At 42.4% G+C, this 15,218-nt stretch overlaps 2 protein-coding genes across 4 annotated transcripts; one reads left to right on the forward strand and one right to left on the reverse strand.

The window, feature by feature from the left end:
• The first annotated feature begins 91 nt into the window (after positions 1-91).
• LOC126981317 (zinc finger MYND domain-containing protein 10-like) lies at positions 92-9,693 on the forward strand. 3 transcript variants are annotated; one of them, XM_050832261.1, is made up of 8 exons: positions 2,036-2,705; positions 3,865-3,973; positions 4,176-4,279; positions 4,761-4,883; positions 5,174-5,384; positions 5,905-6,503; positions 6,749-6,987; positions 7,463-9,693. In XM_050832261.1, the coding sequence occupies exons 1-8, from the start codon at positions 2,664-2,666 to the stop codon at positions 7,575-7,577; spliced, it is 1,542 nt and encodes a 513-aa protein (XP_050688218.1). In that variant the 5' UTR covers positions 2,036-2,663; the 3' UTR covers positions 7,578-9,693. The 3 variants fall into 3 exon arrangements, with proteins under 3 accessions (XP_050688240.1, XP_050688218.1, XP_050688229.1); XM_050832283.1 differs by lacking the exons at positions 2,036-2,705; positions 4,176-4,279 and adding an exon at positions 92-1,248; XM_050832272.1 differs by lacking the exons at positions 2,036-2,705; positions 4,176-4,279 and having other exon boundaries at positions 2,808-3,973.
• LOC126981332 (actin-related protein 2/3 complex subunit 5-C-like) lies at positions 9,415-14,904 on the reverse strand. The gene is made up of 4 exons (XM_050832338.1): positions 14,745-14,904; positions 12,224-12,382; positions 11,981-12,084; positions 9,415-10,477 (listed from the first exon to the last, which is right to left on the reverse strand). Exons 2-4 carry the CDS (start codon positions 12,366-12,368, stop codon positions 10,265-10,267), a joined length of 462 nt encoding a protein of 153 aa, XP_050688295.1. The 5' UTR covers positions 12,369-12,382; positions 14,745-14,904; the 3' UTR covers positions 9,415-10,264.
• Between the last annotated feature and the right edge of the window lie 314 nt (positions 14,905-15,218).

A 15,218-nucleotide genomic window follows, 5' to 3' on the forward strand; every position in this document is an offset into this window, starting at 1 on the left:
TTCTGTTTATTGCTCTGAAAACCGATAATGATTTTGATTACGTTTAGCAACAATGTTTTTTTACGAGCCTTTTTTTTTTTGGAGGGGGAGGGGCCGGGGTGTCATTCTGGATATGAGCCCGTATTCTCATTAAATGCATCAGTTCGCCTGTTTGAAAGGCCTCTCGCGGAAATTGCTGGGTTTCTCAAGGACTGTTTGGTGATCCTAGTGATATATTTTTACACGGCCTCTGCACCATGAACGGGAAAATCACCCATGACAACCCGGGTACTCTTCTCTATGGCATTGGGAAGTAGAGATAAAGGGAGCTCGGCATGTTTAACCCGTCCGCTGCGATTGACACTGATTTCGCCTTCACTGGTAGCCTAGTAACATATGCTCTCAGGTCTTTCTCTGCCTCTGTGGTGGGTAGTGGAGTGTTTCCCATGTGGTATTGGTATGCTGGATTTCGCCTGTCAAGATGCATGACCTCACATTTTTCTTCACTAAATTGGAGCAGCCACTTTTTGTTCCACTCCTGTAGCTTGGTGATGTCTTCTTGTAGGAAATCCGTATCCAATGGGTTAATATGGACCAAGGTGCGAACAACTGGTCACGCTAAGGAGACTAGTCCGCCTGGATCAAACCTGCGCGTACTTAACGATCTACTAATTCATGTTGATATGTTACTGAACGGGTAGGAAGATGTAGTATACGTGCCAAAGGGGGATCTACCTATCCATATCTTAGTACAGGGGGTTGAACACGCTAATTTGCATGTTTTCTTTAAGTCAAATATCGACGTTTAGTGTCTGCCATGGTCACTGTGTTTCAAAATGAGTGGAATTCTGATCTAAACTGAACTGATTGGTATTTGCAAATCTGAATGTCTCGCAGAACAATTACTAACACTGATTGGTTTCTTGTTACTAGATAAGAGGTTTAAAGAAAGACATTGCCACATTGCTCTTGTTTTCTTTTGTTTGTCATTCTACATGGACGCTGCGACGGTCAAGGAGCTCGGTGTGTGTGTGTGTGTATGTATGTGTGTGTGTATATGTGTGTGTGTGTGTGTTAGCTGCAGTGTCCCCGTCGCGCCGCTGCGGAACACTGCCCTTCAGACGGTTCCAACCTTCAAGTCACATACACATAACCCCCTTGAACGCACGCCATGGCCTCCACCGGCACAAACATACTCCAGCCCTTCGAGGTCGAGCACGCCATTGACAGCCTGGAGTGCGTCAACCTGGAGGAAATGCTCTCAAACAGGTAAGATCCCACCACTCACACTAATTATTTCCAAAGGCCAATAAGGAGGTTAATCGAGTTCGAATGAGTGTTCTTTTGGGTTCACGGTACAGAAGAAGGCTCAGACTACCACCAGGGTCATAAGAGTACCCGTGGAAATGCCGTAAATTCCCGCGAAAGACTAGTAAATTACGTGTTCTTGGGCGCAGAAATGTTTAAAAATATGGCCCGGGCGTCCTCTCGTTGCCATGGAAACACCCCTTACATATCCGCGCTACACTCCATTCCGTATCGGCACCTCGGTTCGCCTGTTTGAAAAGCCTCTCGTACAAGCTGATGGGATTTTCATGTACTATTTACGGATCCTGTATAGTGTTAATTTTACCCGGCTTCTGCATCTTGACCGAGAAAATCACCCATGAAAACCCGGTTAATTAATCTTCTCTGTGACCTTGGAGGAGTCATAATGGGAGCCCGGTACGTTTTAAAAATATGGACCTGATGACCTTTGCACCTTGGCCGTGACACAGAGAGATAGAGAGATGGAGGCGCACATGAGGACAGAGAGAAACATATATATAATCAGATGCAGATGAAGAATCGTAGGATGGAGGGATGAGGAGGAAGGGATGGGTCAAGTATAAGTACGGGAGGAAGAGAAGAGGAGGAGAGAGAGAGAGAGAGAGAGAGAGAGAGAGAGAGTTGCATGACGGGAGAGATCGAGGGAGGAGGAGGAGAGAAAGGGACGGGGAGGAGGGGTTGCATGACGCGTGAGAGAGGGAGGAGGAGGAACGGGGAGGAGGGGTTCCATGACGGGAGAGAGGGAGGAGGAGGAGGAGGAGGAGGAGTTGCATGACGGGAGAGAGGGAGGAGTAGTTGGAGGAGTTGCATGACGGAAAATGTTAGAGAAAGAAGGAGGGAGAGGGACGGGGAGAAAAGGTTTGCAAGGCCCGGAATATATTCTTAGAAGGAGCCGAGGAGTTAGAATGTTATCTATAGAATCCATGGTGGGAGCCGCTCAAGGATTTCAAGAGTATTAAAATAGATTCCTTTGAGCCGATAGTCGAACGCCGCTGGACTGACCCGACCCGGACCAAGGGACCCAACCAACGTTGCCAGATGCTCGTTCTCCACCTTTTATGATTTCTGATTTCCAACCCCAAAATTGCCTCCTTCACCCCTTCAACTGGTTTTATACAGAGTTATCGTTAAAATGGTTATAATTACTGGTGTTTCTTGGCAATAGTTATGGGACAGAAACCGGTAAATATGATGCTCCGAGTACGATAATCTGGCACCGTTGACCCGACTGAGTTCATTGGTCCGCCAGTCTGATTCAAGCCACGGTGGAAGGTACACGCGTCCAGTCCCGCTCACCTCAAGTTCCCTGTTTTTCAAGAAGCCTTTCACACATTCTTAAGGACGTCGCCTGAACCATGATCGTCACCGTTGAAAGGGTCAGGAAGGATTGCCTTGGGGTATGTGACTTCTTTTGAATAGCTATACGATGATTGGTTTCTGAAATTATATACGCTAATGATTTTTAACGACCCTTCGCTTGTTCGGTTGTTTCTGAGAGAGAGAGAGAGAGAGAGAGAGAGAGGCCGAACCACGTATTAGTTAATGGTCTTACTGCCTCACTCGTTCTAAATATCCCCCTCACTTTCCGTAGACGTTCTCTCTTACTTATTTACTTTATCTTACATTCAGATTCCATAGGATGTGTGTGTAATGCTAAGATAGTACATTTATTAGAGTTTGAAGAGAGGAGATCGAAGCGAGTTTGTGTGTTCGGAGCTTCGCGGTACAGGGGAAGTAGTGAGGTCGGTATTAGGCGCTTCCGTCTTGCACATAAACTTCAAAGGCCAAAAAGATCAGTCGGGTTCTAATGAATGTTTTTTTAAAGTTTATGGCACAGAAGAAGAGTCAGATAACCAGAAGGGTCATACAGCTACCCCTGAAAATGCCCAAAACTTTGCGAAAGCATTGTCAAATATTAAATAAGCTTGGGCGCCCAAATGTTTAACTATATGGCCCTGAGGCGACGCGCTTTCGTAAACATTATTCCCTATTTTCAAGAGTAAGAAAAAAGTCCCTGAATTGGATTTTCAAAGCGTTTCCATGACTGTTGAAGGTTTGTAGAAAAGATATATGAAGAGACAGTGATGTTTCATAAGGTAGATAATGAGATACTGGCACGGTCCTAAAACGAATCTTTACCGAAGCCTAATAAGGTTCCCTCCAGTAAGCATAAGAGTATAATGTGTAGTGCGTGTTCCTTCCTTATTGTTCTGTAGGCGTAAGCGATCGATGAAACCTTTTAGTGGAGCCAATGACTGAATGACCTCTTAACGAATATTTGCCGCAACTGAATATAATGACTGTCCAGCAAGTCGGTCATATATACTACCATGGCGCTTTAGGTGGGAGAGTTGCTACAGCAGTGGAGTCAATATAAAAGTTACCTTGAAATAGTGTCGTAGTAGGAAGAGGGGTTGCATATGATATGAGAAAGAGGGTGCACGGAGGAGAGAGGAAGAGAGAGGTGGCAGAGATGGAAGGAGAGAGGGAAGATAGCGGAGGGGAGGTGGTTCCTGAGTATAAGTGTATTGTCATAATGCTACTATGGGTCTTTAGGTGGGTGAGCTGCTGCGGCCGTGTGATTCAGCTGAGCACGCAGGCGGTGTTGGAGGCGAGGAGGGGCGGCCACGAGCACGTCCAGCACACACTCACTCTTCAGCACAAGGTAACCGTACCATATTGTATCTTTTTAGTTTCCTGGTGCTACTTACACATGTATCCTTAGTTGTATAATCACACACTGTACTGCCTGGGGGTTGGGATGGCATGCTCCTCCCTTCTCCTTTTTTGTTTTACTTGCAACAATAAACTATCAGTCAAGGTAAGGATTTTTTTTTGTTTTTTGTTTTTTTGTTTTTTGTTGACAGGAAGGCACCTCAAGGACAACAAACAAAAGCAGCAACATAAAAGCCCACTAAACACTGCTCCGACAAAAGAAAAAAGAACAATCGAGAGGCCAGAGGAGATCGAGGTCAATTTCGGAGGGGCTATTTTTCCTGCAAGGGAGGTAGCTCAAGGGGGAAAAAAAACGAACAAAAAACATAGAAAAGCCAGCTAGTCACTCCTTCAGGAAAATAAAGTAAAAAACGAATGAGGTCAGAAGAGGTCAATTTCAGGAGAGGTGTCTTGATTTGCTTTTATTCATTTATTTATTTTTATTTTTTGGCGATGGGAAAGAAGATAGACAATGAGTAATGAAAAATGGTTCTTATTTAGCGAGGCTTTGTTGCCACCACAATACATCTTTTTTGTTTTTTTGCTATGGGGAAAGAAGACTCGGTATTGAAAAAAAACATGGTTCTTATTCAGCGGGGCTTTTTTAAATGCCACTATAATCTTGCATTGCCTATCGTTTAACCTTGGTACTCTACTAAATATATTCTGAATTCACAGTCTTTTATTTTTGACACCCGGCCTCGTTTTTAGACTCATCTCAGTGACCTTTGCTTCAGGAGCTGGAGGTCGTGTGGCACCTGCTGACGGCTGAGACATGGAGGCTCCATGTCCTGCCGCTTCTGCTGCGTCAATGCCAAGAGACATCTCCTCCCCCTTCTTCCCTCCCCTTCATTATGGTGGTGAGTGGAAGGATACCATGTGTAGCTGTGTATTTCTTTGTGAGTTGAATGATAGAATGTGTGGCTGTGTACGTGTTTCATTGTGAGTTGAATGTTAGAATGAATAGCTGTGTATTTCATTGTTAGTTGAATGTTAGAATGTGTAGCTGTGTGTTTCATTGTGAGATGTGTATTGACTGATTGATAGTTTATTGTTCAAGCATAGCTGGGCGTTATCGCAATAAGGGCGAGCTTTGGAGTGCAATTACATCTTATACGGTAGGAAATGTCAATTCCTCTTTCCTCCACAGTTGCACTTAGAGGTGGCTGCATTGGGCCTCTTGGAAAGCCTGGCGTTTAACGAGGAATCTGCTGCAGCGCTGGAGGGACTCGTCCTTGATGTGATTGACTACAGCGTGCGACAGCTGATCCGCCTTGTCAACCACGGCCACGCCCACCCCAACCAGCCTTTCTACAGCCCTCAGGAGAACCATCTCTATGTCTTTGATTCAAGGGAAGACGGTGAGTGATACAAAATTATACCTCCTGCAACATGAATGAGTGGAAATAAGCATGGATAGGTGTGGAAGAAATGAGTTACTTGAGGGGATCATGTGGGTTAGCAAAATGAAATAGTATGAATGGTGATGAGGTATATATAGGAAGTGTGGTATGGGTTTGACAGCAAGAGGTATGGTACATGAAAGGGGTAGGATGGGTGAAACCAGATTCTTTAAGGCGGTTTGGATATGCTATGAAAATGCATAGTAGTGATTTTGTGAGGATCTGATGAGAGTCGAACAGGAGAGTAGGGAATGGTAATGAGAACACAAATAAGATGCAAGAAGACATGAGAGAGATGAGAGGAGGGAGGGAGAAGTGAATATTTGGTATGAACTAGACATCTCTACCATGACCATCCTCTCAAAGGGAATTCCTATGACTGAAACTATGAATATATACCAATTACTTCCTTCATTTTGCCAAAAGTCCAATGAAAAAAGAAAAATTCAGTTATGGAATTATCTTTTTTTTTTAACAGATGAGAAAGGAGACAGTAGCAGCACTAGTACCCAAAAGGATGATGAAGGTAAGGAGAATCAAAAAAGTGACGAACGAGAAGATGGAAAAGAAAACATACACCACGAAGTGAGTCAGGAGGAGCGGAGGGCAGGACTGGTGCTGGGAGGGAAGGCAGTGGCTGTACTTCACCTGCTGGCCGGGTGCAGAAAACATCTCCCTCTCTGTGCCACAACACGAATGATGAGCACACACGATATACCACAACTCTTAGCCTCCCTGTTATGTATGCAGCCCTGGAAGACACAACAGACAGGTGACGTGTACGTGTTTGAAGACAGCGAGTGGCAACGCAGAACTCCCAAAGACCCACCACTGTCACGCACAGAATGTCAGATGTGGGCCACACTTCAGACATTGCTATTTGATGCCGACTGTATCACCATGTATGAAATCAACAGTGCACGGAAAAATGTGCTCTTAAAATTAAGTGGCCGTCTCAACGAAGCAGCCTTGGCCCAGATCCCCTCCTTGGAGCACCTTGCCCGATGGCTTGCCGCACTCCCTCTGACTCAGCCACAGCAGCCACACCCACCACCCCTCATCACTACCCTCCCACAGGTCAGCAATTTTCCATACCCTCCAATTTATAAGTATTGTTGCTCTTACTCTTTACATGGGTACTCTTTTATGGGGACTCTTCTTTATATGGGCAATAAACTACTGATGTACACTTTGTATACCTGATTTGGTGGTAAGTTTATTGGTTTGTTTACTTTTGTTTCTATTGTATTATTTGTTTCATTCAGTCTAGTGTTGGAAATGATGCTGCATGATAACTGAAGTTTTGTTTTCTATTCACATAGTTGAGTGATGGAGTGGCAGGCGCCTGGGATGGTCGCTGGAAAGAACTGTCACAAAGATTGGCTCCCAGGTTTCTTGCACCAACACCTACCTGCCTGCAAGCACTGGCGTCTAGTATGGCAGCGGCCTGGGACCTGGATGCACTAGAGGAGCTGCTGCCGGACACTCCCTCATGTGCCTCCTGTGGCAGTCCTGCGGGCCAGAGGTGTTCACGATGCCACAACGAGTGGTACTGCCGCAGGTGAGTTGTAGTCTCGTGTCTGAGTTATGTTTGTCAAGCTGTGTGCACCATTCTATATAAGGCAACAATAGGTAGTGTAGAATGCATGGTATGTAACATGTACTGCAGGTACTTTGTATACAACCTATCAGTGGTTTACATCAGTCTTCCAGTCAGCACTCATATTATTGGAAAAATATCCAATGATAAATTGAGTTTTAGTATAGAATATTATTTGAGATATTTTCTAAAGTAAAGTGTTATGATAGAAATTAAAGCAAAGATCTGTCTTCTCCCCTAGTGTTTAAACTGTCAAATCACATTATTTTTTTCATATATATATATATATATATATATATATATATATATATATATATATATATATATATATATATATATATATATATATATATATATATATATATATATATATATATATATATATATATATATATATATATATATATATATTCCAATAGCTTTCCTTTGCCCACAGAAAGTGTCAGGTTGAAGACTGGCCAAAGCATAAACAACTGTGTGACCTCTTGGTAAAAAATAACCCCAAGGCAAAGTCTACTGCTGATGCTCCTGAAGAAGATGGAAGTGGATAAGTATTGGTACAGTGGAAGCTTCATTTTCCCAATGAAAGCTATAGGAACTAGATTACAGATGACTGAACAACCTGCACGACACACCAAGATTTATACCCTATTTTCACAATATGGCTAATTTCTATACTGCAGCTCACTTTACAGAGTATATTTTCCCTGATAAAAGTGCAAATTTAAATGTCAAATCTGTGAACATATCTGAAGCATCATCTCTTCAGACTTTCAAATATTTTTTTATCATTCTCAAGCTGTCACTTGTACCAACACATACACGGAATTGGATTACTCATAATGACAGAGTCTGGATCTTCCTAATGGGTCCACTTGATGCTGATTCTTCATTAACAATGCATCTTTTCTAACTTCTCTTTTTCCCTGCCAGGGCTCGGGTGTTTCATTCTTTAGTTAGATTCTAAGTGTAAGTTTAGCCATCAGTGATATTACCAATAGAATTAACAAACAATATAAATAGTTTCATTGTTTAGTTTATTTATAAAAGTAGTTTTGCCATCAGTGAAATTAATATAATTAATGAACAATATAAATAGCAGTTTCAATGTTTAGTTTAATTCTCAATGGCAGTGTTGCCATCAGTGAAATTGACAAAAGAATTAAGCAACAGGAGAAAGGATGAGAAATGTTCTTTGTTTTGTGTTATAATATTTTGCATAATTTGTTAAAATAACCTGCAAGTACATAGTTTCATGATGATAACCAACAGAACATCTCAGTGGAGGTAATAAATAAGATATTTCAGGTTGATTTTAATGTAAACTGACATACTGGCAGCAGGATATCTATTTAATAGATATAGTACTGCTTTCTTACAAGCTGTATCAAATACCTAGATATCTATATGTCTTGCAACAATCTTTGGAATACTGAAGCATTCACTCGATAATTTGACACATCTCTTCAAATCCTTAAGCTAAGTATATTCAGGAAGCCTTCACAATGTAATAATTGTTTTCATCACACCCATTTGGCTTTGGCTTTGGATATGGGGGCTGGAGTCAAATACTTGAACATCCCAACTTTTCACAAATTTAACACATTACAGTTTCAGCATTACATGGTCTTTGCTGCCTTACCCTCAGATAACATTGACTCATTACTTTCATTAACAGTGAAAGTTCCCTGAGGTGGAGGGCAGGGAGTCAAAATATAGCTATCTCCATTGGGACAAGCATTCTAAGCAACAGACATGACAAGGGTCCATTCCCCAACCCCAGCCTCTGATAGTCAAGGAGTCATCTCTTACACCAAGTAGTAAAACACACATTAATTTGTAATCCCCATGGCTGTGGGATAATGAGTGAATCATAACCAGTAATGTCAGTAGGATTGTGGTCTTTGAGTATATATTTAATTTCATGTCATGATTAATTGGAGTCTAGCTCTAGCCAGAGCCAGACACACATAAGACTGGAGTGCTGATTTTGTTGCACCTGGCCATGAACTCATGAGCTTTATATAAATGTATACATACCCCCGTATTTGTGGGTTCATTCCTCACAGATTCATCCCCAATTGCACAAAGCAAAATAATGTGTGCAATGCCATTCCAAACATCCAGTCTGCAAGTGGATTTTGTGCCCTAAACTTTAAGATTCTAATGACTACATAGTCATGTCCTGCCCCAAGTCATTACCATAATTGATGGCTTATAAGACGCACTTTTTTTTCCAAAAAACGTCCCAGAAAATCGCCCTGCAACCCTTTCTTCATGGCTCTGACTTGCCACAAGGGAAGGTGCTACCAAGTCACAAAGTGGTACAATATAGGGGATCCATATTTTTTGTTCTCTACTGTACCAGACCTTTAAGGCATTGGTATATACATGGGAACACACTGTATGCTTGTAAACATTATATGCTTACGACCACACATACATCAGTAATTTTTTGATCTTTCATTTGAAGATCAACTGGGCTTCTAATGCTGTTATTTTTTACTCAATAAATTTAATGCATCAAAGCGGTTGATTATTTGAGTGTACATGTGTAATGTACAAAATAGAAAATTTATATTTTATAAATGCAAAGACCACAATCTTGTTGTATTAGACATCCTGATTTAGAAAGTGTACTGTATGTATATTAAAACTTGACAATAAGATATCTTCTCTTTTTAGCCTGGTCAGATCATTCAGAATTGATATGAAATCAAAAGAGTAAGATTTAATCCTTCAAATTAATCTTTTTTGTGAAGCAATGAGAAATAAGTAATATTTATACAAAATACTAAACTAAGAATGTTACAGCTTGAATGCAGTGTTAGCATCTTTGAACACCATTAACCAACATGTTCTATGCTATACTTAAGGAATGTGATGAACATGTATGAAAAAGTATTATTATGAGGAAAGTGCCTAAAAAAAATGCTGAGCAGAATGCAACACCAAACGACTGCATCATCAAATTGAATTCTTTTAGCAAGTAATTAGAGTAATGGTAAAGTTCTCCATATGGCTATACGTTACTAAGCTGTAGATATACAAAAAGAAATCAACATAGCAGATTCTGACTACCTAAAAATCCAAAGATAAGGAATGAAATCAACAAATTAAATATTATTATCAGATATAGGCAGTGAAATGTGTTCTTAAATAATTCAGGATTATACCTGTGTGTGTGTGTAAGTGTGCGTGTGTCTGTAAATATACTATGTTATGGTTCAACTTATCCTCAAACTCTTTTCCGGTCAGTGAGCACCCTGACAATGCACCCAACGCCACCAACATTGTATACCTTTTCATGCCAAACAAGCAAAATCGCTGACGACCCTTCCGATGGCCTTTCAAACCCTCGGTAGATGTACTTCATGAGGACGTCCAGCTGAGTCTTGTCAAGGGATGCAATTATCTGATCCATCTGTGATTTGCTGACTGAGAGGAGCACCTGAAAATGAGAAAACAAATATTAACCCACTGGAGCCCAGCGACGCACGTGTTGCTTTGATAAAAAACTAATCGTGGCACCAGCAATGTATGTGATGCATAACCTACTACCGAGTGTTGTGGCACCCTAACGGAGCGGCTTAGGAGACTAATTTTTGGAGTGGACATTTAGGCGGTTTGTGGGAACGATATCCCAAGCGGCAACTCACTAGACCCACACTGCACCGTGCATGCACATCCCACACCTGGCAGGTCATTGTCCTCAGGTATTGCGTATCTGTGTACTCGTAAGGCCTCCTTTCATCATCTCGACACATCTAACACATCAGGGGATATAAGTATTCCAACCCTCCTTCCCTCTCAACTCCAGTCCTCCCTCATCAGCTGAGCGTGTAAACATTGCCACATGTAAATGTGAACGAACTTATTGCACTGCTCAGATAAACTTACTGATGCTCCCAGACACTTTGTGATGATGGAACATTTTATAATGTAATAAAAATATGTACACACACTCAAAAAAAAGTGTTGTTACAGTGGGGTTTGACAAGTTTCACACTGAGCAACCCAGTAATCTACTTATTAAGAAAGTAAATTTCATGTTTTGGCTACTTTTTTCCTTGTCCACATGAAAGGGGAAAATCTGGATGGTTGAACTGGTTGAAGGGGGAAACAAAAGAAAAAAGGTTGGGAACCACTGACCTAGAGGACCTGGGTCTGGGTAGAGAGGCTGCCGAAAATCAAGCAGCATGGACAGCAGCCACTGGGTGACCAGGGCTGATGCATGTGTGTATAGAGCTTTCCAAAACAGAAAAAAACAACCTTAATCTCCATGTCCTGGATATTTATTTATTGACCCAGCAGCGTCTCTTCCTTGCAGTAACCTGTTTTCCACCTCATCAAAAAATCTGGGTAAAGATTCGTTTTAGTACCGTGCCAGTATCTCATTATCTACTTAATGAAACATCACTATCTCTTCATATATCTTTTCTACAAACCTTCAACAGTCATGTAAATGCTTTGAAAATCCAATTCAAGGACTTTTTCTTTTTTTACTCTTGTAAATAGGGGATAATGTTTACAAAAGCGCGTCGCCTCCTCTGGCGGCGGCCGCAGCGATGCTGCAGCCTCCGCAGCCGTAAATTAGCTCACAGAGGGTTTAGGGTCGGCCCCCCTTGACCCCCCCTTCTAACCAGGCGGGGCGTAGCCCCCCCTGGCCCCCCCCCACATGTATATGTGACTCATTTCAGCGAGGAGGTATTTCTCGCAACACCAGCTGCAGCATCGCCGCGCCCGTCGCCAGAGGAGGCGACGCGCTTTCGCAAACATTATCCCCTATTTACAAGAGTAAAAAAAAAGTCCTTGAATTGGATTTTCAAAGTGTTTCCATGACTGTTGAAGGTTTGTAGAAAAGATATATGAAGAGCTACTGATGTTTCATAAGGTAGGTAATGAGATACTGGCACGGTACTAAAACGAATCTTAACCAAAATCTGTCTCATACCTTCAAAACCAAGTTCAAAGCCATGTCCTTAGCCTGCTCATTCTTCCCTTTGGAGGCCACCGGGGCATTGGTAAGTAACAGCTTCAGGGCATCAGCATGGTTACCTGCAACAATGGTAAGGATAAGTAGAACTTCATGACAATCTTTGCACAAACTTTTTACATACCGTAATTTATATCAATCAATCATTTACATACATGTACTTTATATCATAATTCATATCAATCAACAAATCTACTGAACCTGAATTGATGCTGGACACAATGGTGGCTTCTTCTACTCCAATAGGTGGGCTCTGAGGCTCCCCATCATCTTCTTTGTAGTTATCTTCATTGTACTGGTCCACATCAATGTTACGAAACTCAGAACTTGAAGTGTTTATCGACATTCTTGTTTGATAACCTGGAAAAAATCACTAGAGCTTAGAACCACTCATAGAAAAATAATGAAAACAATTACAGAAGAAAGCTTACTTATAAGATAATATAGATGAATTCTGCCAATGCAATTACAGTTAAAGTCAGTAAATCTGAATTCCATTGGTCCCAAAATCCCAATAGTCCATTTTTTTCAAGGCAGGGAATTATAATAAAAAAAAAATCATTAAATTTTTTAAGTGCAAGAAATTCAAAATAATGATAAAACAAATGTTTAAGAGAAAATATTACATTAGCACATTTTTGCAAATAATTACCAAACAGTCTACCACATGAAGTTCAGATATACTTTCTTGAAAAAGATGTACTGTCTGAATGTCCCACTCTCAAAATGTAAGAATTTCAAAATAAACCATATCTAGTTCAAATTTTTGACTTTACTGCATATCTTATGACAATGCCGAAGGAGCATATTTTGGGGGCATTTCTGTCATCTTTCTTTGCCACTAAAAGCACCTAGACTACTGGTGTGTCCCAGGGGCTGAACCTGAACAGGCATGTCACCACTTCACAACAGCAAATGGACAATGACTTCCAGATAATGATTTCTGGAGCTGAATCTTGACATGGTTTTTGCAATAAGCAGAAGGGAGTGTATGGATCCATCAGTAATTGGACATTGTCAAGGAGAAGCAATAAGTGTCTACCAAAGATGCAGAAGGAATTGAGTTTGGAAATCCCAGAAACAATAAGTATCTTGGGGTCTTTCACATCTCAATCTTTTTTTTCAGTAATAGAAACAGCTCAAGGTAAAAAAAGTTATTGACTATGCTCTGTGCTCTTATACATTTACATTTTTGGTGGGTCTGAGCAATTTTTTACATCCCTGACTATAGCGCTGGTAGGCCCAAGCCCGTCGTGGCGCAGGCAATTTTTATTCAGTGGCACCAGTTATGCTTGGCTCATGTTGCCCCCCGGAACTCATTCTTGATTCACTGGACGGTTTCTTCTAGAGTACGAGTTGATGGGTGGTTTTCTGGACAGCATGTGGGTAGTCTTAGGCAACTCGGCGGTGACTGAAAAATCCCAGGTGGTAGTGTGGGGATTCAAACCGACGTTGTCCATGGCGCCGTGAATGTAAGCCCAGCACGCTAACCACTCAGCCACCACCTACCCTATTTCATCCTACCCGATTTCCTGACTCTACTATTTGACATAGAGAAAAACTGAAATCGGGTAGAAGTGAAGTGTATGCACTCAACGGCTTGGGGCGACGGCGGCATCATGGCCGTGTATCCCTGAGACAGCCTCCGATGCTCTTTAATCTATAACTTGAACTCTATGAAAAATTCAGCTTGGAGTTGAGTGGCCACACGTGGTGCTGCCTGGATAGCCAATACAGTCCATTACGATCATTCCCTCCCAAATCCACACATGTATTCAGATTTAAGTTTTGAACTTCTAAACATTTACCAAAAATGGTTTGCAGAAAATACAAAAAGAATGTAATTGTTCCAAATAGCCCCGCATGTTTATAATATGCCCAGGGGAATATTCACGAAAGTGTAGCATACTAATTTTGAGATGTTGACTGCTTCTTTCCGGACAAAATATGATGCTGTTTATCATGGATAGTATTTTCCTCTGGAAATCACTAAATGATTGACTTTTCAATGCCTTTTGTATACCCGCCACCGCAGCCGCAAAATAGCTCGCAGAGAAGTTCATCTTGGACACCCGTGGGAAATCGAGGGTTTTAGGTGGGGGAGCGTATTCAAACTACTCCAACCTAACTTTACATAACCTCCTAACCAGGGGGGTTTGCGCCCTCCTGGACCCCCCCCATGTACTTGCAACTTATTTCTGCGAGGAGGTATTTCTCGCAACACCACCTGGACCGCCGCCAGAGTAGGCTACGCTTCCGTGAATATTATCCTAGCCCCATCTTACAGTATGTGCACAGAGGACTTCATATAGCACGTAGGTGTCCTTTGCAGTGAGATGGGCAGGCTTTACCCCAAAAGATACCAGATAATATGGTCCTAACACAGCCTTGACTCTAGGACGTAAACTACGTGACTGGCACGCCAGCAGAGTGACACTTCCTGCTGGTTAGCACGTTATCTAGTAGAGGCAGAGATGTGATAGTAAAGGATGGTGGGGGCGCTGGTGGAGGTGGTGACGGAGGGCGGTGTCAGAGATGACGGTGAAGTGCGGTGATGGAGATGGTGATGATGGAGGTGGAGGTGAAGGGCGGGGACCATCAGATACCAGTGCTGTTCCTCCCCCTTCTTGTCCCAGGCCCGGAAACTGCCACCTCGGCCTAAATAAACCACAATAAGCCAGCAGCAGCGGGTTAGTAGGCGACCAGTGCACCTGCTGCCCACCTGTGTGCTCCTGGAGGCCCAAAGGAGTGTTCGGGGAGGCAGGTGCAGGAGGCGGCGGCGGCGGCGGGCGGCTGATAAGGCGGCGGCGATGACTGATGCTCAGTGTTGCCAGCTTCCCATAACCATATTTCCCTAGGCGAGCCCTCAAAATTTCCCTTTTCACCATAAAATACCATTTCCCATTTCTCTGGGTACCTTTCGTGTATTTTTTCTTTTATGGAGTAGAACAGACTCTTGCCGTATCACTGCCAGAACGACTGTGTGGCATTTTCTCTCCAATTTTCCAGTTCTATCATTTTTTTCTCTAGATTTGGGCCAATTTTGAAATTTCTTCCCATTTTCCTTCCATCAAATTGGTTCATTTTTCCCTAGAAAAGGGAAATTTTTCTAAACTTGGCAACACTGCCGGGCACTGCCTGGGTCGGGGCAGCGGCGCCTTAGGAACGGGGCGGCGGTGCTGGGAGTGGTGATTAC

Source organism: Eriocheir sinensis, chromosome 4 (assembly GCF_024679095.1).
Source record: "Eriocheir sinensis breed Jianghai 21 chromosome 4, ASM2467909v1, whole genome shotgun sequence".
NCBI classification, from domain to species: domain Eukaryota; kingdom Metazoa; phylum Arthropoda; class Malacostraca; order Decapoda; family Varunidae; genus Eriocheir; species Eriocheir sinensis.

Bases quoted from the DNA above. Each gene is read 5' to 3' on its own strand.
- LOC126981317 (XM_050832261.1), top strand. From the start codon at position 2,664: ATGATCGTCACCGTTGAAAGGGTCAGGAAGGATTGCCTTGGG. The intron at 4,884-5,173 runs GTGAGTGGAAGG...TTTCCTCCACAG, and splicing joins CCCTCCCCTTCATTATGGTG to TTGCACTTAGAGGTGGCTGC. The intron at 6,988-7,462 runs GTGAGTTGTAGT...CTTTGCCCACAG, and splicing joins AACGAGTGGTACTGCCGCAG to AAAGTGTCAGGTTGAAGACT.
- LOC126981332 (XM_050832338.1), bottom strand. From the start codon at position 12,368: ATGTCGATAAACACTTCAAGTTCTGAGTTTCGTAACATTGATGTGGAC. The intron at 12,085-12,223 runs GTTCAGTAGATT...CCATTGTTGCAG, and splicing joins TGTGTCCAGCATCAATTCAG to GTAACCATGCTGATGCCCTG. The intron at 10,478-11,980 runs GTATGAGACAGA...TCTCATTTTCAG, and splicing joins CTTTGAACTTGGTTTTGAAG to GTGCTCCTCTCAGTCAGCAA.